Source organism: Maniola hyperantus, chromosome 8 (assembly GCF_902806685.2).
Source record: "Maniola hyperantus chromosome 8, iAphHyp1.2, whole genome shotgun sequence".
NCBI classification, from domain to species: Eukaryota; Metazoa; Arthropoda; class Insecta; order Lepidoptera; family Nymphalidae; genus Maniola; species Maniola hyperantus.
In genome coordinates this window covers 9,924,864-9,949,773 of record NC_048543.1, presented here as the reverse complement: position 1 = coordinate 9,949,773, position 24,910 = coordinate 9,924,864, and the positions used below count along the sequence as shown (strand labels likewise).

The 24,910-nt window shown below is 35.6% G+C and overlaps 2 protein-coding genes across 2 annotated transcripts in view; one reads left to right on the top strand and one right to left on the bottom strand.

The window, feature by feature from the left end:
- Positions 1-218: 218 nt before the first annotated feature.
- LOC117984645 (limbic system-associated membrane protein-like) lies at positions 219-8,044 on the bottom strand. Its single transcript, XM_034971271.2, has 10 exons — positions 7,809-8,044; positions 7,351-7,493; positions 6,034-6,262; positions 4,834-4,965; positions 3,662-3,850; positions 2,671-2,731; positions 1,789-2,044; positions 1,175-1,253; positions 883-1,014; positions 219-700 (listed from the first exon to the last, which is right to left on the bottom strand). Exons 1-10 carry the CDS (start codon positions 7,858-7,860, stop codon positions 420-422), a joined length of 1,554 nt encoding a protein of 517 aa, XP_034827162.1. The 5' UTR covers positions 7,861-8,044; the 3' UTR covers positions 219-419.
- Positions 8,045-16,664: 8,620 nt separating this feature from the next.
- LOC117984639 (ATP-binding cassette sub-family G member 1-like) overlaps positions 16,665-24,910 on the top strand; it is a 44,571-nt gene continuing 36,325 nt past the window's right edge. Inside the window, exons 1-2 of the mRNA XM_034971262.2 lie at positions 16,665-16,853; positions 22,985-23,504. Of these exons, the coding sequence (XP_034827153.1) occupies positions 23,360-23,504 (145 nt within the window). The 5' untranslated portion in view covers positions 16,665-16,853; positions 22,985-23,359. The remainder of the gene's footprint in view (positions 16,854-22,984; positions 23,505-24,910) is intronic.

Sequence of the window (24,910 nt, the reverse complement as noted above, 5' to 3'; positions counted from 1 at the left end):
ATTTGTATGGTAGCTTATGACATATGACGTAAAAAAAAATATATCGGTATTTTCACAGATTCGGATCAGATGAGTGCGTGATTGCTCTTAAGCTTGAGATTTATCTTGGCGCAGCACCCCTAACGTAAGACATTGCTTTAACTTCATGTTGAATAACTTACTAAGTAAACCTTATAAAATAGGGGTGATTTTATTTTATAAAAACACAGGAAAAATTGATATTTAATTTAATGAATTTAGATGTACATTAGATAGACTGCGGCTTATTGCAATTGAAGTTACTTTACACTTCTCCACATTCCAATTTGTATGATAAGTATAAATAAAAACAGATCTCAAAATTAAATCACAAGCTGTTATAATAAACTGAAAACTACTGCAATTTATAGAACATCAGCCTTTTTTGAACAAAAATGACTTTAGACCATTCTCATTATAAGCATACATCCAACAGCTATCACTACAATACCGCCCGCAAAAAATACTCCATAGAAAGTGCTATCAGAAAGGGCAGAAGCTTTTGGTTTTTCATCTTCATCTACTTCTTCTTCTGGCGTTTCTTCAATATCTTCCTCAGATTTTGCAGTAGTGGAAGCTGAAATGGGTTTGGACCACGGAGAGGTTCCAGCGTCGTTGACAGCGCGCATTCGGACCCAGTAATCTGTTTCTTCCTCCATATCAAGCAGTAGAATGACAAGGCCTAATGAGACAATAAAATGAGTATAATTAACTAACCATATTTTATGCTTATTATCATACTTATATAATCACTACAGGTAGGTATGACGTTGCAAAACTGGTAATGAGTAACACTGTGATCATACAGTTAATTAATATTAAGTTCTTTTTAAAAACCCTACTTATAACATATAAAAAATATACCTGATTTCTCTTCATTAATCAAGTCATAGGCCTCCGTTTTAACTTCATTTTCCACTGCCTTTTTCCAGTCAATTTCTCTGGGCATACTTTTCTTTCTTAACGAATCCTTTTTTAAATACTGAACTATCATATCTGCAATTATAATAAAACGACGAATATATCTTATCATTATAAATAAATAAATAGGCTATTTCAGACGTATAATGTTTATTCTGTGTTCTATAAAACAAATAGTGCAGCTACTAAATAAAATAATTAATCAATAGCTTACAAATTACACACAGTCACTTACCGTCCACAGGAAAAAATACATCGCCTTTCCACCTTGCATAAAACTGCAGTTGTTCGTGATTACTATGTTGTAACGTTATCTAAAACAATGGATTAAAATTTACAGGGCCATAAAAGCAAAAATTTGGTAATTTAACTATTCAAAAATACAAGGAACCATAAGTTTAATTCGCTATAATTCGCCAAAACTGTCCGATATTTTGCCGAATCTGTATGGTACGTGCAGCATGCAATATGACTCCACAATGATAATGATGAAATACACAAGACACAATTTATAGTAGTCTTTAGATTTTCACAATTAAAAAGTCCAGGATTTTTGTAAAGTCCACATCTCTTGGGGAGACTCCGGTGTCGGAGCAAAAAATAGATAGAGTGTGTTCCTGAAGCTTTGTGTGGAGTTTTGTATTGGTGGTAGGTATTGTTTGCTTTTGCTGTTCCTTTAGAGTGAGAGAGCGGGGGGTGCATTTTATGTTGTACCCAGTACCCACCATACAAATATGTCTGTTTTGGCAGATTATAGTGATAAGCGAATTAAGATAACGCCTGCTTCTATACAACTATTCAAAAGTTAAGAGCTTTTAATTCTTAACTATAGAAAATAGAAATGTGTACCTCATCTGGTTTCCTGGGTGGTTCTAGACTTATTAGAGAGAAAACCTTGTCCACATCTCCATATTCATTCGTGGCTCTACATCGATACTTGTGGCCAAATGCGGAAGAATTTGCTATTATTGTGATCACAGCTTCTTGTCCATCATTTTGTAATTCTATAACATCTTTGGGATACTCGGACAGTATGTCGCCAACTTCTTTGAACCATCTATAAGTCGGGGTTGGGTATGCATCTGCGGCGCAAACTAAATCCACACTGAACATACAAAACAAATATTACTTTAATATATAAGCTCGACTAGAGCCAGAAAAGCCGATTTTTCAACCAGAGCCTGCGTTATAATAATTATCTTATTAAGTACTAAACTGTTGTAAAATAACAATTCTGAACTTTATCAATAGGCCATAAAAACATATTAAGTGGAATAATATAATAGAACTTGATTTGAAAACCGGGAACAGGATGAAAAAGTAGGTTCGTCGTTTTTTTTCAAAAGTATATTAGCCATGTTAAATGACTAATATCCCCCTTTCCTCTCCAACTAAGCGTCAGGCTTGTGCTAGGAGTAGGTACGACAATAGTGCAACGGGCGGGGTTTGAACCGTCGACCTGTCGGTTTTCAGTCCACTCCTTTACCGGTTGAGCTATTGAGGCTCTAGCGTACTCGTGTATACGAGTACACTAGAGAGTGTACTCGTATATGGGAGCCATTAGTGTCTATAGGATTCACCAAATAGTTCAAGTTTCAAGATCTGATATTAGATCTGGTTTCTGATACGACTGTTGAGTAGTCAAACCTAGAGACTTCTGTCTCTGTTGTGTCTTCTGTCAGCTCTGATTTCTTACGAAGGTCGTTCAGAAATTAAAGACAGACTTCTTACCTTTTATTCTCTTGTGCTGCTACCAGTGCTGTTTCATTACCACCAAGAAACTCTGGAGGGGCTAAAACCATACAAAAAATCTATAAACATATTAGAATACCAAATTGATTCAACAAATTAAAAAGCCTCGATAGCTCAACGGTTAAAGGAGCGGACTGAAAACCGAAAGGTCGCCGGTTCAAATCCCACCCGTTGCACTATTTTCGTACCTACTCGTAGCACAAGCTTTACGCTTAATTGGACGGGAAAGGGGAATATTAGTCAGCAATTAACTTGGCTATTGGGTATTCTGTTTTTCTAGTTGTGCAGATGTTCATGGGTGTTACTACTTGCTGATATCCAGACTATTTTTTCAGAAAGAAGCCATTCGGTCAGTTTATAAAATCGGTTCACACGAATCACTTCGTGAAAAATTAAATGAGATCAAGTTTATACATTATATTTAAACGTTGAGTAAAACACACTTAAGTGTTAAGTCGAGGCTACGATCGATAAATTCCTTATTGACAAAGTTGCGTGGAAGCAAACAGCTGAGCTTTCATTTGCCCCCGAGATGGTAGGTATTGTTTCTTTTTGAAATGAGCAACTGCTGAGTTTTTCGCCGGCTCTTGCCAGTAGATTTTTCATTCCAAACTGGTGGTAGAGTCACAGACATAGTATGACGCGAAAAATTTAACTCTTCACGCGCCATTATAACTTTTTGTGTCAAATTACATGTAAAGGACGATTTTAGTCCTTATTTTAAAGGTGCACAGTACTTTTGTCATGACAGTTGACCCATAGAGTTAAAATGACGCGTGAGGAGTCATTTTGTACGGTCTATATGAGAGACACTAGTCTTCCTACATGAAATAGATAAATTTTGATTTTAATTGGTTACTTACTATTTTTGTAAAAAAGGACTCATTATCAGTTGTGATTTGGATCAAGCGCTAAAAAGGTAAGAATTTTAAACAAAAAGAAACATCAATTGAAATATTCTTCTACTTACAGTTTACATGCAGAGTTATGTTCGTTATAATTTTCGCTGAGCATTCTTCACTACGCGAACTCTCTTGAATGGCTTCACAATTATATTCTCCGCTGTCATCGCTCTCCGCCGACAGGATCGTGAGGAGACCAGTAAACCCTTGACTGTGGTATTGCGTCATCAATCCGTATTTGGACGAACTTGGATCATCTACGGCACATGTTAAAAAAAATTACTAGCTACAATATTACTACTTCGATGAAACTTCTAAGTTGGGTCGTAGCTTATATCTACCTTACGTCGCGTCGTTACGAGACGTTTTTTATTAGTGATCTTTGTAAGAACAAAGGTAGTCAACTATAGTCAATAATTAGAAAAACATACCTATTTATATTTAGTGTACAGTAATAGAACATATATTATATTATATTATTTTCATTTCATCAAGGGGAAAGATTTTGTTTGTAATCGATGAACTCTGTTAATTTTCATTATAATTTGAAGCATTGATTTTAATAATTCTTTTAACATAAGAAAGCTCCTTTATCCAGAAGTAGCATAGGAGTTATAATTAAAAATAATTTTAAATTCATATTGTAAAAAATTGCGGAACCGGCGGAATTCGAACCTGCGTCTCCTAGGATCGCGCCTGACGCTCTCACCGCTAAGTCACGGTTCGCTGGCTGCCAGTATAGTGTAGTGTACAGTACTTAATATGTATTTAAAATTATTTAGAAATTTCCTTGAAGTGTAGGTTAAAAAATATATATCAAATTTCAGCCGAGCGAGACCTGGTAGATCAGCTCGTCAATAGCTCAAGAAAGCGTACCTGTATTCACCTTTCAAAAGACGTGTGTCCAAAATTTACCGGTATTTGATTTTACAATTTCGTACCTGTCAACGAATCTAATCTCAGTCAGAGTTAATAAATTATCTATGTCTCAGTATAGGTCGCCTCTTTATCATATTGACTACATGCAATTTAAATAGACACAAGACATCATTACCAAGAAATCATCTACATCGAATTGGAAGCAGATTTATGGTATGGAAAGCTAATCACGTGCAATTCGATTCAGTAAAGTTTCGCTAAAAATAAAGTCTGACTGCCCCAGTGGCCGTCAGACTTTATTTTTAGCGGAATTTAAAATATCAGTCAAACACTCAAATCAATTTTCAAAATTGGACCGTACCTGTAATGATTTGTCCATATCTGTACCACACCAGACGTGGTTCCGGTTCGCCCCTTGCCTGACAAGATAAGGTGATAGAGCGACCATGGTCTACTGTCACTTCCGTGAGAGTGTCGACGAAAGATGCTGGATCTAAAAAAATACGTTACCACAGAGTGCTTTGCTATCGTGAGTGGTTTCCATTATAAATGTAGTTATAATAGCCGGACTAGTTTCGAACCGATCCTTTTCACAAGGACTTAAGTATAATGAAAGATTGTTTATTCTAAGGCTTACCGTTTGATTTCTTTATTTACTAATATTGTATGAAATAATTATATAAAAACTAACTTAAAGAATCTAATTTAATCAGATAGTTTTGTTTATTTAATATTATATTATTACTTAGTATTTTTTATGAATCGCTTAAGTACTTAGTTACATAAAAAAGTTGTGGTTTGTATGAGACCGAAGTCTCACATAAAAGTCCAAAACTGATACAAACGTCTTCCACAATCATTAAGATTTTAATCATATTTTTTGTAAAAGCATATTTAAGTAGCGATGAATAATACTTAATACTAATATTATAAATGTGAAAGTGTGTTTGTTTGTCCTTCAATCACGCCTTAACGGAGTAACGGATCGGCATGATTTTTTGTATGGATATACTGACCCTGATACTGGCCCTGAAGAGGGACAGGCTACTTTTTATCCCGGAAAATCAAAGATTTCCGATGGGATTTTAAAAACATAAATCCACGCAAAAGAAAGAAGTCGCGGGCATCAGCTAGTTTTAATATTTTAATTTTTTTTGTTGTAATCATAATAAGTATGTGAATTCTGAAGAACTTTTGGTCTTGGTTATGGTTGGTTGCTTTATAATAAATTGTTATAATAAGTCGTTATAATAAATGGTAGGTATATAAAAACAGTAATTCTGATTTCTGTGCACGGACTCTAATGATTAAGGAGGCTACTTGATCCGCTTTCAAACCAATGCAGTGCAGACTTCACTGTGCAGTTCTGTGTCAACTGTCATGTCAAAAGTATGGTTTACTCTTTTAGCATGGTAGTTGACACATAGAGCAAATATGATGAATCCTTTGACATTGTACCCGTAATAAACCTACCCGCAATTTTTCAGTTTGCTTGCATAGGTGTACGTAGGTATACTAAATACAGACTGTCTATGTAGACCATCAGTTTTTTAAAACGTACCTATAATACAGAGAGAAACTTGTCTCACGGTGTCACCCGAATTAATTAAGTATTCCGACGCGCCCGTACGGCACTGCCATACTCCTGTGTCCTCTACAGTAGCGTGGCTTAAGATCAGGAGTAAAGCGGGCATACGGCCTTTATGTGAAGCCACAAAGTGCTCCTGCGCATACACCCTGTTTCGAACTTCTCGCTGGACTATTTCACCCTCTGGATTCACCCATTCCACCTGGAAAACAAATTATTGAAGTGCAAACTATGTTCTGCCAATCCGCACTTACCCAGAGTGGTGGACTATGGCCAAAACCTTCTCATACTCCGAATGGCTATGGGTTGATCATGATGGTGATGAAACTTCTTTCGGCGCGTTCGGCTATTTTGGAATGGGTAAAAACTTCAAGATTGCGTCACCGAAATGCTGAAGGGCTAGTCTATTAATTTTAAAAAAATGTTCTAGGTACCTAATAGTGCTGGGAGTGCCGATAGATGTATAAACAAATGTTTGGGCAAAAATGAACCACACGTGTCTGTGGCATATTAAATGATATTCAACCAAAACGCATTGTGATAATAAAGAAAAGCCGTGAGTCGTGACGAGTCCCAGTGGAGAGAATGGAGGAGGTGGTAAGCCAAGCGAGCCAGCGACATTCATTGCAAAACGAATTTCAAGGAGTACCTAGATAAAGCTGTAGGTTATAGGACGATGGAGCAAAATATATGGCGTTATTTAAGCCCATTTAAAACCCCGTCGTGTTGTGACATCAACTACGGCTCAGAACGCGTCATGGTTTTTTCTTTTTTGCCGCAACGATATAGGAAAGTCATAATAAAAAAAATTAAACAAGAACTGTTTTGATCTATAAGTTTATCGATAGTAAAACTTCCTCCGATTCTGTAAATGCCTAATAAACTAAGAGCCAGCACGTGACAGACCTTCCCTTTTCCATGCCAGACACCCTTAAAATTTAACAATTCATTAAAACTTAAGTGTCTGGCTGGTGGTTGCCACGACTCTGTCTAGTAATGCATGACGTGATTTTTAATACTTTTCCGAAGTAAATATAACAAAAAAATTGACTTCCTACTTTGACGTAAATTTTTTACACCTTTATTACTGTTATCTCCTAAAGCCACCATGATCCAAACTTTATAGTCGCTGATCATTCCTCCCTGTGTTGGAGACAATACGCAGAAAAGTTTTCAGCTTTTATAAAATAACGAAGGTCTGGCACGCGCTGGCTCTCTCTCTCTCTCTCTCTCTGTAATTTACTTTGACGTTTTAAACAAAAGTGGTATAAAACTGTTGCGGAAATTCACCTTTTGACTTTTACTGCCTCCCTTGCAAACGAGCGTGATTCGTTCTCCGACTCGGAAGAAATTATCATTTAGCCCATAAACTATCGGATCGATGGATATACTCTGTGTTTCCTTGTGAACTGTGGGCAGTATCTTCCCATAAACTGCAAATAAGAAACCAAAACATAATATAATCCATATCTATACTTCCATAATCCATACTAATATTTTAATGCGAAAGTGTGTGTCTGTCTACAGCTTTCACGTCCATCCGTTTAACCGAAAGGCTTGACATCCCAGCGATGGCCAGGTTACTTTTTGTCCCAGAAAAACAGATTTCTCACAGGATTCTTAAAAACCCTAAATCCACCTGGACGAAATCGTGGATATCATCTATTTGGTTCAGCATATTAAGGTAAAATTAATGGTTTGGATTCAACGCAAGATTGTGTAGGTTAGCTAGCTAAAATAAAATTTACCTGTCCTATAGAACATGTAAATAAATACTAGCACATAGAAAATCCACTTCATATTGCAGTCACAAAATTTACACCTTTTTAAAAATCACTTTTATAGCAAAAAACACAATTTAGGTAGACATCATGATAGTTTAAACTATGGACCTCAAATGGGTTTAGTGTGGAATAGAAACTTCCATAAAACGTTATAATTAATGGGGTCACCGAATTAAAACAAATTATTTTCATAATTGCCAGCAATGTCAGCATCATCGCCATCCGGTAAACATATTTAGCTGCTGGTGAAATTGAAAAGGTCATACCTTACAAAACGAACGTCCACGCTCTGTTACGATTATGGTACCCAACGACATAGTATATAGCACTACTTTTTAATTAGAGAATTTTTCTCAGACCACTGTGTGTTTGGATCCCTCAATAGTTTCAAGTTTACGTCACTATAAATCAATCATTGATATAGAATTGTTCATCGAAGCCATCAAGCATCAATTATCTTACAAATTCCACACTGTACGTAATGAGTTTGATTTTGATTAGGTTCTATAAAAATTTAAGGGCGAATACAGTAAAAGTTTTATGTTATAAATGCGTAATCAGATATTTATTTTTAACTGTTATTTATTAATACTAAAGTTTGTTTCTTCTTGTTTGATATAATGTGTGTGGGCACTCTACTGTACGCTTCGATTAACGAAAGGCATTCCGGACCTGTGGTAGATGCATTTGACGATTCAAAAGTACCTAAGTAGGTACTTGTACAAGTTCTTTTAAATAAAAAATCTTTTCAATAATATAATACGATGTATCCCCTTTTTGGTTAGGACTTTTCTAGGTTCCGAATGATCTTGTAAAGGTGTACACCTAGAATATTTCGAGAAACTTTTGGATGTTACAACTAAATTATCAGTACCACAATTCAAATATTATTTCCGGACCGCAATGAAGGTTATTAACTAATTAGTTCTGGTTGGAAAATTTATCGACATCATGACTGAGTGATAGATAAAACGGATTTCGGTAATTTTCCTACGACTAAGATCTATTTAGACTTAGTTGCAGATTGGTGGCCTGCACTAAATGCATCGCATAACGCACCAGATAACCATGCACTAAGAGTAGCAGACATACCTAAACATAGTACGCGACAGGTCGAGATGGCAAACAGGGTCTGAGGCGAGGCGACGCCCCACACACACGCACGTCACCCACGCTATCCCGCACTGGGTGCACGCAGGGGTTGTGCGAGAGTCCGGGGCGTCCGCACCCCAATTGCCATCTCGTACTAGTAACTAACCTCTGCTAGTATAGTAAAAGATGACAGTCATTAATAATAGCTGGACATAAATAAATAAATAATAATTAATAAGCCGTGATAGCCCAGTGGTTAAGACGTCCGCTTCCTATTCAGGAGGTTGGAGGTTCGATCCAGGGCACGCACCTCTGAATTTTGGAGTTATGTGCGATTTAAGTTAATTAAATTCACGGTTTTCGGATTTTTTCCTTTACTTGTGCTATAAGACCATTTGCTAAACATTATTCTAGGTCAACGGGAAGTATCCTATAGGTTTTCTTGACAGACAGACAGACAGACAAGAAAGTAATAAATAAATAAAATAAATAATAGAAATCTTTTTTATTCGAATAAACTTTTAAAAGTACTTTCGAATAGTCGGTACAAGATTATGCCATGTATAAAATAGTATTTGCAGTCTTGTGCGTCGCCGGAACGAGCTGCAGGTCAAATCCACGCTCTTTTATCATTTAGATAATCTTCAATTGCGTAATATGCTTTTTTCAGGAGCATATTTTTAATAGATTTTTTAAACTTGTGCAAAGGTAAGTCCAAAATAGTTTGCGGGATTTTATTATAAAAGGTAATACCCATACCCACAAATGACTTTTGGACTTTGCTGAGGCGGAAGGTAGGAGCTGCAAGTTTGCCTCTGTTTCTAGTTAGCCTATTGTGTAGATCACCAATTTTCTTGTAACTAAGAATATTTTGTCTTACAAAAATTATGTTATTATAAATATATTGAGAGGCTACAGTAAGGATATCTATTTCCTTAAATTTCTCTCGAAGGGAATCGCGTGGTCTTAAGTTATAAATTGCCCTTTTTTGTAATACAAAAATTCTCCCAATATCTGCCGCTTTACCCCATATCAAGATTCCATAAGACATAATACTATGGAAGTAAGCAAAATATACTATCTTTGCGGTTTCCACGTCAGTTAACTGACGTGGAAACCGCAGAGATAGTATATTTTGCTAATCATATAAGGGTCCCTTTTCCCTTTTGAGGTCCGGTACCCTAAAAATCATCAAGCCCCTCAGCAATGAAGTAAAAGCCTATAGAGATAGACACATTCTAGTTAATACGAGCTTCAGAGCCTTGTAGCTCGTATGGTCATTACCAGCTGGGCGATAAGAGTCGTGTAAACATGACTGATAAGACGCCCTTGGACTCGTGAATCAAATGTAATATGGCAGAAAAATAATAATTATTTCCGCATCAAAACCGTTTTGAAACCAATACCTATTACAACTCATCTCTGTGATTCAGTTCACTGTCTATGATTGTTATTTGGGTAGGTACTTACCTACTTATTAATTAAAATATTTTGGTAAATAAACTAAAGAAAATATTATAAGAAATAGTAAATGGGAAACAAAAATATCATATATATTAATTACAATTTGTAATTAAAATGATTTTTAATTTTTGTTTCCCGTTTACTATTTATTGTATTTTGCAATATATATTTTTTGTTAGTCTTTTGTTCAGCATATTACAATAAGTCGACGATATATTAATATGCCCATAATAATTTATGCCATTCAACACACGAATTTAACGTCAGTTTAAACCACGCTTAAAATGTATAAGATCGAAGATGTAGCTGCAGTTTAGGTACCTACTCTACAAGTAATCAACATAAAAACAGTATAGCTCATCATTACAAAATGCTTCGTCAAAAATATAGCTACCAAGTCATGTTGAAATCATAATCTTTACTAAATCAGCAATCATTTCTTTTAGTGCTAAGTAACTACCTACCTAATAAGAAGAAATAAAACCAGGTCAAAGAATACAATATTGATGGCGTCAGATTATCGTTATGTAACCCAGTTAAAGCTAGTGACATAACTGTCGAGGGAAACCTGCGGATCTAATGTATTCAGTATTCACGCCACCAACTGTAAAAAGTAGTTCATACAAAGATGACTAAGGCGCATCGCTTACCACTTGAGTAGATATCCCCTACTCGTGTGTCGCTTACTGAGTCGAGTTGGAGTTGTGACTCGAGAATCGAGATGCTTCGAGACGCGGTCGCTGCGCGGCATCGTACAAAAATCTATTGATTGAAGCTGCGCGACAATGTTGGCACTCCAGGTGTGGTCGACACTTTATTTATTAACACACACACACAATAGCGCAGAGTCGAAACACATCGAAGCGTCAATATTTACATAGCAAATTCACCCTTATCTGCATAACGTAATGCACATATTCCTTCTGAGATATAAAGAAGACGCGCAAAATCCCGTACATTGGACGGAATTCATGCGTCCTAGCAAGACCAACACAGCAAGTTGGTATACGCGCGTTTGCGCGTTCGCGCCGCTTCGCGCTCACCCATGCGTCGATTGCGGGAACCAACGTGAAGTCACTCGTCTGTCGGAATTGGAAACTGTGCGAACGCGCGTAAATCCACGCGAATATGCTTGTACAGAATGTATTGCTTCGATTCGCTTCGACTCTGCGCTAGTATGAATTGACCCTAACATAACTGTATGCTTAAAGTCGCCTCATCTGCGAATGTGTAAATTCACCTTTACAACAATACCTAGACTAGTCTAGCGATTGCGCGTGCTCTGTGACTTCTGTGAGTGATGTGCCTTACATTGGTGCAAAAAGTATTTCACAAAGCAATAATAATCACCTAATGCATGTCGATTGTATATAATAAGATGTGCATTACATTCTAGACTTCAAAGTTTGGCAAGACTAATTTAGACAAAATTTCATCAGATGTGGAGTTTGACAACCATCCTGGCGCAATGGATGAACGCTGTGATCATAGTGTAGCCCTGTAAGCGAACGGTCCCAGGTTTGACTTCCGGCAGGTGCAATTTGGAAATTTATAATGTTTAACTTGGCTTTGGTCTGGTCTGGTTCCAGTTCGATGCCGTGTAGAAGCCAAAAAGGGTACCTATGGGTTTCATAATAAAAACTACGATACCTTGCCCAGATAAGCCCGCTTCCATCTTTGCATCATCATTTACAACTAGATGAAGTTGCAGTGAAGAGCGGTGGCTGGTGGTTAAAACGTCTGCCTCCTATTTGGAAGGTCGGGGACTCAATCCCGAGCACTCCCAATTCCCATTCTGAGAAGAGACCCCATGCTCGGTTAATGGTGATGATTATGATGAGATTGCAGTCAATACGTCAGTTTTAGAATAATACACAAAACCTGAAAGTAGTTTGTTCAGAATCAGTAACAGAATCGATTGCAATCATTTTTACAATGTTTTATATTTTGACAAAAAAATACTTCAAAATCCTGCAAGTTTGGACACTTAGTTGAATGACTGCATGCACCAATTGATTAGAGCCGTGCAAGCGGCAGCGCGCACTATCGACATAATTATCTACTCGTGTGCTATCGACGCCAGCGCAGCCGTCTCGTTCGCCCACATCACAGCCGCTCGCTTCGGGTGACCATGTTTTTGCAATGACAACGACTCAACACAAGCTTATAACTTAGCTTATAACTTAGTAAATTTTCATTCAATATTTTTAAAATTTTGTATATTATATATTCTTAATGTAGAAATATTCGACACGTGATCGGTATACCTAGCTATCTGAATAATAAAACCTTCCGAATTTCAGTAATCGTCTGAAATTCGATAGCGTATTAGATTAGAGGTCAACGATCAAGTAACGACTCGAACGTTGAACTAACGAGGAAAACCTGGAAGGGCATGACAAGGACGTCAAAAAATATCGATACCACAAAAGAATAAGCAGCATATATAAAAGCATTACTTCGATTTTGATTAAGTAATTTTTTTTTGCCATCAATGTCCTACTGATTTATTACTGTTGATGAAAAAAATTATAGGTATGATTCAATGCATACAATAATGTTGATCATTTCCATTGAAATCATACACTGCATATGCAGTGTCATTAATTTTTATTTTGCTTCAGAAACTTTCTTGGTACAGTTTTTGCAATTCATGAAGGCGAGTAACCTTTACTTGTGATTACGTCATATACACGGACATTGCGTAAGTGTGTGTGCATATCTGACCATAGGCTTACGATACTAATCACTGTATCTGACCAATCAGTTGCGAGTTAGCGCTTGCAAACGCACACATTTACTTTACGTGTACCAATACGACTTGAATACAACCATTAGCCACTCGCCTTCGTGAAATGCAAGAACTGTACGTGTTACTGCTTCAATATAATATTTTGATAGGTCGCAAGATGCGCGTGTCATAATAAATTGCTTAATATATGAATGATTGCTTTAATATTTTACTTAATATATTTAACTATCGACCCGCCCCAGCTTCACACAGGTAGCTTATTACAATTTTCGTAGGGATCTCTAACTTTTTTAAATAAAATAAATAAAAATAAAAAAAATCGGTTCAGTAGTTCAGTTAGTAGAGATTACTTTCCTACAAATAAATTAACAAACTTTACCTCTTTATAATACAATCAAGTTAGTATAGATAATATGTAAATCAATGATGCAAGAAATGAATACTGCAAAGAAAATGGAAATCTAGTCTTTCCAATAAATATAAAAAGTTACAATGACGATTTTCGACATTAAATAGAAAATCTTTCAACCAACCAAACATTTAATAGATCATAAATTATATAAAGTATGTATATTATATAATTATAAAAAATGGCTATATAAAGTGATTAGTTAATCGCATTAGCTATTTACTTAATTAACTCAATATAAATAGTACTTATTCATAATCTCTTTATAATCACTTTGTTCTGTAACATGCGGTATAAGGTACCTATGAATTTTACCTAACTAGGTACTTACATACTTTTAGTCAATAAATAAAATTGCCAGTGACAAATATTTTAAGATTTTTCAATGTTGAAATCTTACAATATCGATTAATCTTGCCATAGCAACAATGTTTTGATAATGAAAATATATGAGAAGTAATTTTATGTGACGTGTGACGCAAAAAATTGTTTTTGTGTGGTAAGAAAAAAATTAATAATGCTCAAGGCATATAAGGGGGCATTTAGAATCAACATATTAGTGTTGACTCTAAAAGCCATCTAAATTAACGTTAACACGACGCGACGGCGCGGCGCAAGGTGTCTTTTCATTAGGTACCAAGTAAAATGAACTTCTAGCTTCAGATAACTCAAACTCAAACTCAAATTATTTATTCAAAATAGGTAAAATTTTACGCTTACTGATACTCAAAATTTTAATTTGTAAGATGATATACTGGTGATAATTAATACGTACTTAAAATTAAACGAGGGTTCCAAACGCGCCCAGGTTGGAGAAGAGCCCAAAACAAACTCAGCCGGGTATTCTTTTTATTATCACCACTTTGCAAAATCATAAACTTATTAGAACTAACACAAAGCTGTTAAGCAACTCATTCCCAAGCTTTCTTATCATTCAAATAACAGTTTACATTGTAATAGGATTTTTCAATAAGTTTACGTTTTATGAAAACTTTGAACTTGTTGAGAGACATCTCCAATATGTCTTCTGGAAGCTTATTATAAAAGTATAGAATTACGAGCAAATGAATTGCTAACTTTACTTAGCCTATAGAGGCGGGAGTTACAAGTTTATTTTTATTTCTAGTATTTAAATTATGACAGTGACTTTTTTTGAATTTTTTTATGTACTTACGTACAGTAAATTTTCAAAAATATATTGATTATGCATTGTCATAATTCACAGTATATGTCATAATTTACAATAACGCAGAGATAAGTTTAATATTTACTTTGTAGTACTCACTTTACTTTGTTCAATATAGAAGACGCGTCGCTCACTTCGCTTTAACTGGGCTGCAAAACAAATCGAATCTTATTCAATTAATCTAAGTTTGAGCTCTACGATGTCATGAACAGACACTGAATACTTCATGCAGATTGTGCATTGTAGTCTATGTCTCCTGATCATGCTCCGGTGTCGAAGTGAAACGTAAGTATATTGTGTGTTTTAGAAGATTTGTATGGTGTCGTGTGGTGCCGGTGCGTATTGATTGCTTTTCCTGCATGTTAGTAGAGGAGGGTGAGCGGTAAATATCGCATGCTTGATGCTGCACGTTTTATCCACTCGTACCATACGAATTTGTTTGTCTTGGCTGATTTTATTGAATTATATCCTTGTGTAGTCATAGACAGACAAGGCAGTCAAAGGTATATAAACACTCCTCCTTTTAATATTGTTACAAGGAAAGAATAGTAAGTAAGTATGGATTTTTCCGCTGCGTATTTCCTATTAACCTAAGACATGAAAATACCCAACAAATTTATACGTTAGCACAGAACACTATCCCGAATGGCTTCTGGTTTTCCCATAACTTCTTACTTCTTAGTACATACATACGAGTATTTGCCTCCTGAATCGCTCTAAATAAACTCATAAGGTGTTGGCTCACAACCAAATCGATTAAAATCTTGAGCATGAAACAAATGTGCGACGGAAATTGCATCAAAAATGACACTAAAGGCGTGCACGCATGTTTGACTTTTAAGAAGAAAACCGGTCAAGTGCAAGTCGAACTCGCACACAAAGGTTTCCGTACCATCACGTACAAAAAATAACACTTATGTGATGTAACCACAAATTCCGGGTTTTCAAATTTTTTCATTTACCTGTAATAAACGAAATTACTTCCTACCAAATTTCATGATTCTAGGTCTACAAAAAGTACCCTATTTGTTTTGATTCCGTTAACGGGTCTTGACAGACACGACAGACAGACAGACAGACGGACAAAGTGATCGTATAAGGATTTAATCTCACTGAATAATTACGAGATTCTTCAGAATCACGCGCTGAAAATTGGCTGAATATAAAGCACAATCGCGAATCATCTGAAAATAGACGGTGACGCATATCTTGTAGCTTTTAGCAAACGATCTAATTTGGTTGGAAGCGACCGACATGTTGGTCGGACAGCCCATAGGATGTTTGAAATTCAAATCATATCTTCTCATGGTATTTTTAAGGTCAAACAGTCGTTAATTAAAGACCTGTCAATTCCAACGTAAAAACGCATGATGATGAATAGTTATTTACGTCTTAATGTACTTAAGAATGCAAATGGCAAAAAATTACATGCACTTTTTGCATCGAAACAATGCAAATGATAAAATAATTGTATGTACATCTTAAATGGATGTTTTTAATGGTGCTGCAAATCTTTTCTCAATACATCGAATGTCAAAAAACAGTCACAAGAGCCCGGGAGGGCCAGATCTTCGTTATTTCATAAAAGCTGAAAATTTCTATGCGTATTGTCCTCAATACAGGGAGGAACGATCAGTGACTATGAAGTTTGGATCATGATGGTTTTGAGAAACAAAGGTGTAAAAAATCTTACGTCAAAGTATAAAGTCTAAACTTTCAAGTTTTAACTTTTATAAAATAAAGATGGTCTGGGTCTTCCGGACTCTGTCTCTATAACAAATAATAAATAATTGAGGTTTCAGTTTTCGGCCGTTAACCCTGATAACCTAACCAACATTACCAAACAAAATCGGATGTTCGGTGGTCGGTTTGTCTGTTGCAACTACTTATTATTACGCAGTGATATGGCACGGTTGTTGGACTCGTTGGATCAATACAGGCGACTAGAAGGCGAATGCCGGCAGTAGTGTTTTGTGAAGCACGTGTTATAGACGCTTGGTCCCAGCGTGCAGTACCAACTGTATGCAGCCCACTTTCGCGCGTGTAATTCGTATCCGTTCGTGAAAGTTATCAACCCGGATGAAACATCATGATGCGGTCAAATAAGTTCGTAATAATTATTATCATAATATTATTATGTGCCCTTTAACTGCCTCCTGCACTTGAAAGATTGTGTACAGAATTTGAGCTGAATTTAAAACTAAGTAGGATCGACTAGAGGCTAGAAGAGCTCCATAATTTTACCACCTCAGTAAATGGAATCTAAAATTCCTAACCATCAATCATCATCATCATAATCAACCCATCGCCGGCTCACTACAGAGAACGGATCTCCTCTCAGAGTGAGAACGTTTTGGCCATACCAGACCTCTACTCTGTCTCTGTCTACTAATCTTCCATCCATTAATCTTATTTTTAATTATTGTTTTGATAATTATTTTCTGTGACTATTGAAATTATAGGTTGTCCGTGACAATTGAAGTTTGAGCCAACAAAAAATAAAACGAATAATTTTCAGTAAAAAAATTTATTCATCTACTCTATATTATCATTAGTAATAGGTACGTAGTTACAACAAAAATATTCGTTAACTCGTTTAGTTAAATAAATGAATAGGTGTATCTTTTTGCAGGCTCATTAATAATAAATAATAATATTAATACCAAAACATTATAAATTAAATCTTGTGAAAATTATGAACGTTTATAGGTAAATAAAGCTAAATACTGGTTACTTAGCAGCTTTGACTTAGATGCGATTGATTATTGCGGCTTTAGCGCGCATGCCGTTCGTTCTGATAGCTCGTCTTGCGTCTGCTGATAGTTTTGCTGGTTTTACTCATATTTTGATAAATATTTAATACTTAACTAGCTCATACCCGTAACTTCGTCCACGTGGGCTACGCAAATTTCAAACCCCTATTTTACCCCCTTAGGCGTGGAATTTTAGAAAATCCTTTCTTAGCCGATGCCTTCATCATAATAGCTATCTGCATGCCAACTCTCAGCCCAATTCGTTCAATAGTTTGAGCTGTGCGTTGATAGATCAGTCAGTCAGCTTTTCCTTTTATATATTTAGATTTGTTAAAAAAATTGTTAAACTTAAGTAAATGATTGTTTTTAAAATAAGAAATGACTTATTCGTTTAAAAATTAAATCCTGTAAAAATATCAAAATATTGTAAAGTTAATACGTTATTTACGTTAAAAAATTTGTTAAGGTAAGTTTTGTTAAGTTAATACTTAAGTTGTTTTGTGTTGTAAATGCAGCAGTATTTCTTGGATGGGATCGATTGATGGCGGCTCGTCTTGCGCCTTCTGCTTGTTTTGCCAGTTCTAATCACCATTATTAAACACTATGCCCGCGACTTCATCCACGTGGATTTACTCTGATTTTTCCAGATAAAACGCTAAACTGTGTCACTCTCCAGGTTTTAACTATAGGCATGCAAAAAATTACGTTGATCCGTTGCTCTGTTGCGGCGTGATTGAAGGATAAACCAAGAAGCAAACAAACCCACTTTCGCAGTAATTATAATATGAGTAGTGATTTTTATGTACAAGCATCAATAAACCCAATAATTTCCTGTTGCCAGCGTAAAATAGTAAATTCCCTTATGCCTTTTGACGGTTTTCCGGTGGGGAAAAATAGTAAGCTAAGTCTCAAGGTATGAAGCCTACCATTGCCAGACTCTTCCAGCTGAGCGGGTAAGATTAGATAGGTACTTGTTATTATCATGTCTGGCACCAAAGCTTACCATTGCCAGACTCTTCCAGCTGAGCGGGTAAGATTGTGCCATTAGATAGGTACTTGTTGTTATCATGTCTAGAACCAAATATTTGACTACTATGTGATGATCACACTTTGGCATTGTTGACCGCTGTGGTCTTATTATACGCTCGCTGGTTCGATTCCCGGCAGGGCCACTTTGGGAATTTATAATTTCTAAATTGTCTCCAGTCTAGCCTGGTAGGAGACTTCGGCCGTGGCTAGTTACCACCTTACCGGCAAAGTCATGCTACCAAGCGATTTACCATCCCGGTAGTTGCCTACAATGCCGCATAGAAATTAGAAACTGATCAGGAAGGTATATGGGTTTAATGCAACTGCCATACGACCCCTTCCAAGTTAGCTTCTAATCTTAATGTACTGTATCATCACTTACCACCAGGTGAGATCGCAGTCAAAATGCACTTTCCTCACGTATAATAAAATAAATCAGTAGGAACAATGAAAGCTCTGTCTGTCTGTTCGCTCAGAGAAAGGGCTCCATTGTGTAAATGAGCCGGACCCCGCAAGTATTCTATCGGAATAAAAAAAACTTTCAAGTAAGTAATTGGTAGGTTTTAGCTAAAATGCAAAATTGTAGCAAGAAAACCATAAAATCAACCAGTTAATAGTTAAACCAATTGTGATTGTCTCAAAGTTATAATCACAATTTCCGTCCTGACTCCCCAGGTGAGTCATTGTTAAGTGCTGAGCCTATCGTTAGTAAAAAAGCTTAGATAGGTATTAATGTCAGTCATGTTCATAAGTCAAAACAATAAGGAAGTCACCATTATGAAGATAAAAAGCTCGAAAAAATCACATGGAACATTTATGTCTATAAAAAACTCGATCAACGTCACTAAATATAAGTACTATATCTTATTTTATGCCCACGTCGTTAATCACTTAACAGTAATCAAGCGCGAACTGCGACTTTGTTCTACACAATTTTAGAGAAGAAAAAGTAAAATAAGTATTTATTACATTTATAAATAATAGATAATATGATTAAAATATATATACCTAATACCTATAAAAGTAAAAATAATTGTATATAGTTTTAGGCTAGGGTCAAATCAGGTTGCATAAGCCTCAATAGCTCAATGGTTACAGGAGCGGACTAAATTCTCAACGGTTGGCGTGGTTCAAAGTTCAAACCCCACGTTGCACTATTGTTGTACCTACTCCTAGCACAAGCGACGCTTAGTTGGACGCGCAGGGGATAGGGGAATATATTAAACAGTCATAAATCATGATTAACGTGGCTAATATTCTTTTAAAAATTAATAATTAAATCTAGCGGAATTCCGCAAAAAGAACATCGCGCACCCAATAATATTATGTTGAATTAAAAAAATAGATCAAGTGTGAATTATTGTACACATGAAGGGTTCCGTACCATCGTATAGGAAATAGCACTTTTTATTTATTTTTAATCTTCAAGGCGGCCATTGTGAAAATTTTATTATTTGTTGTTATAGCGGCAATACAAATACACATTCTATGAAAATTTCAACTCTCTACCTATTACGGTTCACGAGATACCCTACGGTCTAGCCCCCAAGTGAACATAAGGGACAAGGAGGAGACATAAAATAATTTGTAGGGAGTCAAGAAGGCGCCCCGGGAAAACGCCAAGAGCAAGTACTGAACGGGCGCCCTCCCACGTTTCGGCCCATATAACTGAGAGTTTGGTGGGACCATGGGAGTTGGAGGGTTGTCCCTGGTTCACGAGATACAGCCCGTTGACAGTCAGACGGACGGTCAGCGGAGGCTTAGTAATAGAGACCCGTTGGCACCCTTCGGGTACGGAACCCTGAAAAGAGAGCGTCATAATATCTGCGTAGACAAGCGCCGCCGCCGTCCACGCGCATTTTTCCACGCGTCCGTCCGTGACATTGCCAGGTGTTGAGGCCAGGGAAAATCTATCCGAACTCCGCGCGTTGAATTTCCGCTAGATTGGTTCCTAGCCTTAGTACATATTATATTACACAAAGTAAACTACAGAAATAATTTTAACCACATAACCATTTACTTTATTAAAAATTATGAATATTCTGTTTCACTGTCCATACGTGCGTGATGGGATTTTCCATGATCCCCTATTTAGGGTCGATTTACAGTGGCAGCGAATCATAACGAAATTCTAAAATTATACATAGCATGCCCCATATCTCCATTCATAATAATTAATCACCTACAATTTTTTGAACTAAAAACAATTTTTTGAACTAAAAAATTGTGTTTTTTATGTGCTTTACGTCGTGGATAGAGGTCACTACCACTACGTCAATTTTGAGAATTTTGTTCGTTTCGCTGGCAATGTACATATTTACATTCGAAACAAAATTCTTTAGAGGATGAATTTTCAAAAATCCTTTCTTAGTTCTCACACCTACCTACGATGTATTCTTACGTAACTAGTTATGTAGTAAGACAAAATATTATTTGTACGAAACTGGTTATGTAGCACTGACTGATTTCGTAGACGGCCGAAGCGATAATAAGAAACTCCTGCAAGTGCAAAAATTTCATGCGTTCAAACTTTTAAGAAAAAGACGCAGACCACTAGAACGTTGGGCAGATGAATTAGCTACAAAGCAGGAGAGAATTGGGTCAATAAAGCTATAGACAGAAAATTATGGAAAAAAAATGGAGGAGGCCTACACTCATAGAGAGGTCCTTAATAAATAAAAATACATAATATATGACATTAAAAATAAATAAACATAGTTACTTAACATTGAATTAAATAATACATATAAATAATAACAAACTATAGACAAAAATAAAAGTGTGTGTTAATAAGTGTAAGAACCATTATTAAGGAACTAAAAGGCTATAATTAATTACTAGTCCGCGGTCACCCGCGCTCGCCCGCACCGTGTTAGCGCGGGGGCTGTGCGGGTGTGCGATTGCCATTACAACATGTCGCGTACTATAGATAGTTATGATTGTACAGTCTGCAGATGACTGCACACATTTTGTTAAAATTGAATTAGATAAAAAAAAGTAGATAAGTACGCAATATAATTTAAATGTTGATCTTTTAATGATTTCACTATCTATAGGTAGGTATAATTAATTATGTACCTACTACTTATCATTCTTAGTGAGAAGTGATTACGATTAGTTAACATTATTATTAATGCCCTTGCCAATAATTAGCATTTGCACATGACTCCGTAATATATATTTTTTATTGATTTAACATTTTTTTTTATTTTATTATGGTTTAATTTTGTCCGCGTGATATTATTTATAGCCTAGCACTCAGAAATAATGTATCTATCTAGCAATGAAATAATTTTCAGGATCGGATCATAAGTTCTGGAGCTAACACCCCACATGCAAACTCACAAACTAACAAATTTTACCTCTTTATAATATTAGTAGGTTAGGCAAGCTGACACGACCTAACTTCGCGAGTTTGCACGGACACGTTGAGTACCTATTAACTAGTTATTCCTGACATTACCTGGATCGATACGTTACAGTAGTTACGACATTTTACAAAAAATAGGTAACAATTTTTTGAACTTTACTTATATTTAAATCGTTTTTTCTACATCAATCGATTTATATTAAGTCGCCTCATACTATCTTAAAGAATTCAATGTTATAAAATTAAATCGTACCAAGACCTATACAGTTACACTATACACTTATTTCTTAAAAGCCTTATTCTGCTAAAGAATATAACGAAACAACACATACATAGAAAACAAAAGCGTGCAAAGGTGGTCTTATGGCGAAGAGATAGATATATTATTTAAATTGGAGCAAAGAGCAAAGATTTTTCGAGAAAAAATTATCTTCTAGGTACGATTGTGTTATCTGTACCAAATATTTTTTGTGTTACATATTATGAATTATAATTGACATTACAACTTGGAATCTTAGTAAAATATATCGTTTGTTTTGTTTCATCCGCGTGGATTTAAGTTTTTAAAAATCCCATGGGAACTCTTCGATTTTCCGGGATAAAAGTAGCCTATGTGCATCTGCGGAATGCAAGCTACCTCTGTACTAAGTAGGATGGGCCGTGAAAGGTAACAGACAAACACTTTCGTATTTAAGTCGCATAAATTGTAAATTAGTATCGTACAATATTAAATTTACTAGTTTTATTACGTCCTTGTTTAAATAACTTTTTTTAAAGTAGGTATGTATTGTGTATGGCTCACACATTATGCATTATAAATCTCTATTATCTAACGTATAAGGTGACGTCGTGGAAAAAATGTTTCCGACAAAAACATTCGGTCATGAAAGTTTATCAGTACAAAATATAAACATTCATTATAATAAAAGATCAAACCCAAACAAATTACTCATTAAAATGCATTAACACGCCACGCGTAAGCATAAAGAGCTCATTAGAACGCTCTAGTTACAACTAATTAAAACTCTGTTAATATTGGTAACGTTCATTGTTAACAAATTCTAACAAATTTTCTTTGTTTACAGATTCATTAAAACAAGTGAAGTTCCGACTTGAACCCGATCGTGACAACGGCTTGGCCTAGAAGACTCTCTGTACAGAGTCAACATAAACAAGTACCACTCATTAATCATTATAGACAATAACCCTATGTGTGGAAGAACGGATAGATAAGAAACTCATAAACATATTGGATCACTGCAGACATAGTACGTCGATGATTGCTGAGAAAGTGTTATTTAAAACAAAATAAAATAAATTAAATTAAAAATTAAAAACGTTCCGATCAGTGCTGATCAAATCTGTAAACAATTTTAGTGTCGATTACACATAAATGCGATAAAGTCGCCCGCATTTTTAGCAGAATTAAAATTTAAAGTGAGTGATAAACAGTGATAACAATGACGCCAGGAGTTAAGAGTGAGCTGTGTACGGAACTTAGCAACAACAATGTGATACCTTTGCTGCCACGTGCTACTATGCACTTGGAGTTCAAAGATGTAACCTGTTCAGTTAACACGTTCGACATCTCCAAGTTTCGTTTTGGTAAGTTTTGTGCTAATCATTTGTCGCTATTAAATCTCTACGTTGTAGGTAACTTCGTAATCTTCGTTGCAGGTCGTAAGCCTCTTGCAATTTAGTGATTGTGTTGGCTCACTAGGGATAATAATGCGTTAACCTTAAGATCCTTCCGTATACAACTCGACTTTAACTAAAAAAACGATTTTATCTCTTAGGTTAACAACTTTTTTATCAGACAAGCTAAGCTTAGCCATAGAGGTCTGAGATCTATTAAGCGTACTTTGACTTTTCTCAGAAGAGACAAAATAAAAGATTTAGGTAAGGGGAATATTAGTCATTCAATATGGCTAATTATCTTATTAAAAAAAATAAAAAGTTAAAACGAAACGTAACGAACGACACATAAATCTATCCCGTTTGTCTAAGCAAAGTCCAAGTACACTCTATAGATCTTTTCAGACTTTGTGGGCGAGTCCGACTCGCACTTCGCGCATTTTGCGCATGGAAATGCGCAAAATAATATGCGGAGTTTCATACGGATAATATAGATAATAAGTATCTATGTATCTAAGTATACCTACTCCTATGTTTATATATGCATTATACACGAGAATGTAATCGTGATTGTCTTAATGACAATCAATTGGAGCAATTGTTTTTAATTGAACGGAGTCAGCTTTACGTTGTTAATATATTCTTGTGAATCAACAATTTTACAAGCAAGATGATTTTGTCTCATAAATAATCGAAATTGAAAAACTTATTCACTGTCCCAAAAATAATCTTTATCAAAATTATTATTGTTATTACGAAAATATGGCATGCATCATACAACCCATGTTAATGAAAAATAATGTCAAATATTATACTATTTGTACACCCATTGTGCAGTGTGCACCACACCAACACCCCGATATTTGGAAATTTCATAAGATCCAAATGAAGTACAAATGACGGTTTCTTGTTAAAGCCACGATGCAGATGGTGGCTAGCGATGAACCACTAGTATTATAATATGAGTTTATTTCCTACTCAGTGGTTTATTCGTAGTGCGCTTAAAACAAACGAGTATTTTCGTCTGTTTTTTATTTAATTTGACATTTTTTGTAAGTGGCTTTTACAGATATGCTATATGCCAGCCCCATCGTTACAAACTAAATTAAAATCAAACTACATAATTGAACCTAAAACTATATCAATTTGAGAGAATAACTAACAAATTGATACACTTTCATTGCCGAAATGCTCGAAGGTTTATTCAAAATACAGTTAAAAATACCAATATTTATAAAATTTAAATTTAGTTCACACGTTATGGTCCGATTTGAATACTAAACAATCAAACTCAATGAAAGTAGACACGTTTTAGGAACTTATATCTATGGTTTGCCAGATTTCCGTTAAAATATTTAGTTTCAAAGCTACACAGG

What these genes read in the sequence shown, in the direction of transcription:
- LOC117984645 (XM_034971271.2), bottom strand. Translation starts at nt 7,860, where the DNA reads ATGAAGTGGATTTTCTATGTGCTAGTATTTATTTACATGTTCTATAGG. An exon ending in GCAGCACAAGAGAATAAAAG is followed by an intron (nt 2,045 to 2,670) that starts GTAAGAAGTCTG and finishes TTGTATGTTCAG; the next exon opens with TGTGGATTTAGTTTGCGCCG. An exon ending in GATTAATGAAGAGAAATCAG is followed by an intron (nt 701 to 882) that starts GTATATTTTTTA and finishes TTGTCTCATTAG; the next exon opens with GCCTTGTCATTCTACTGCTT.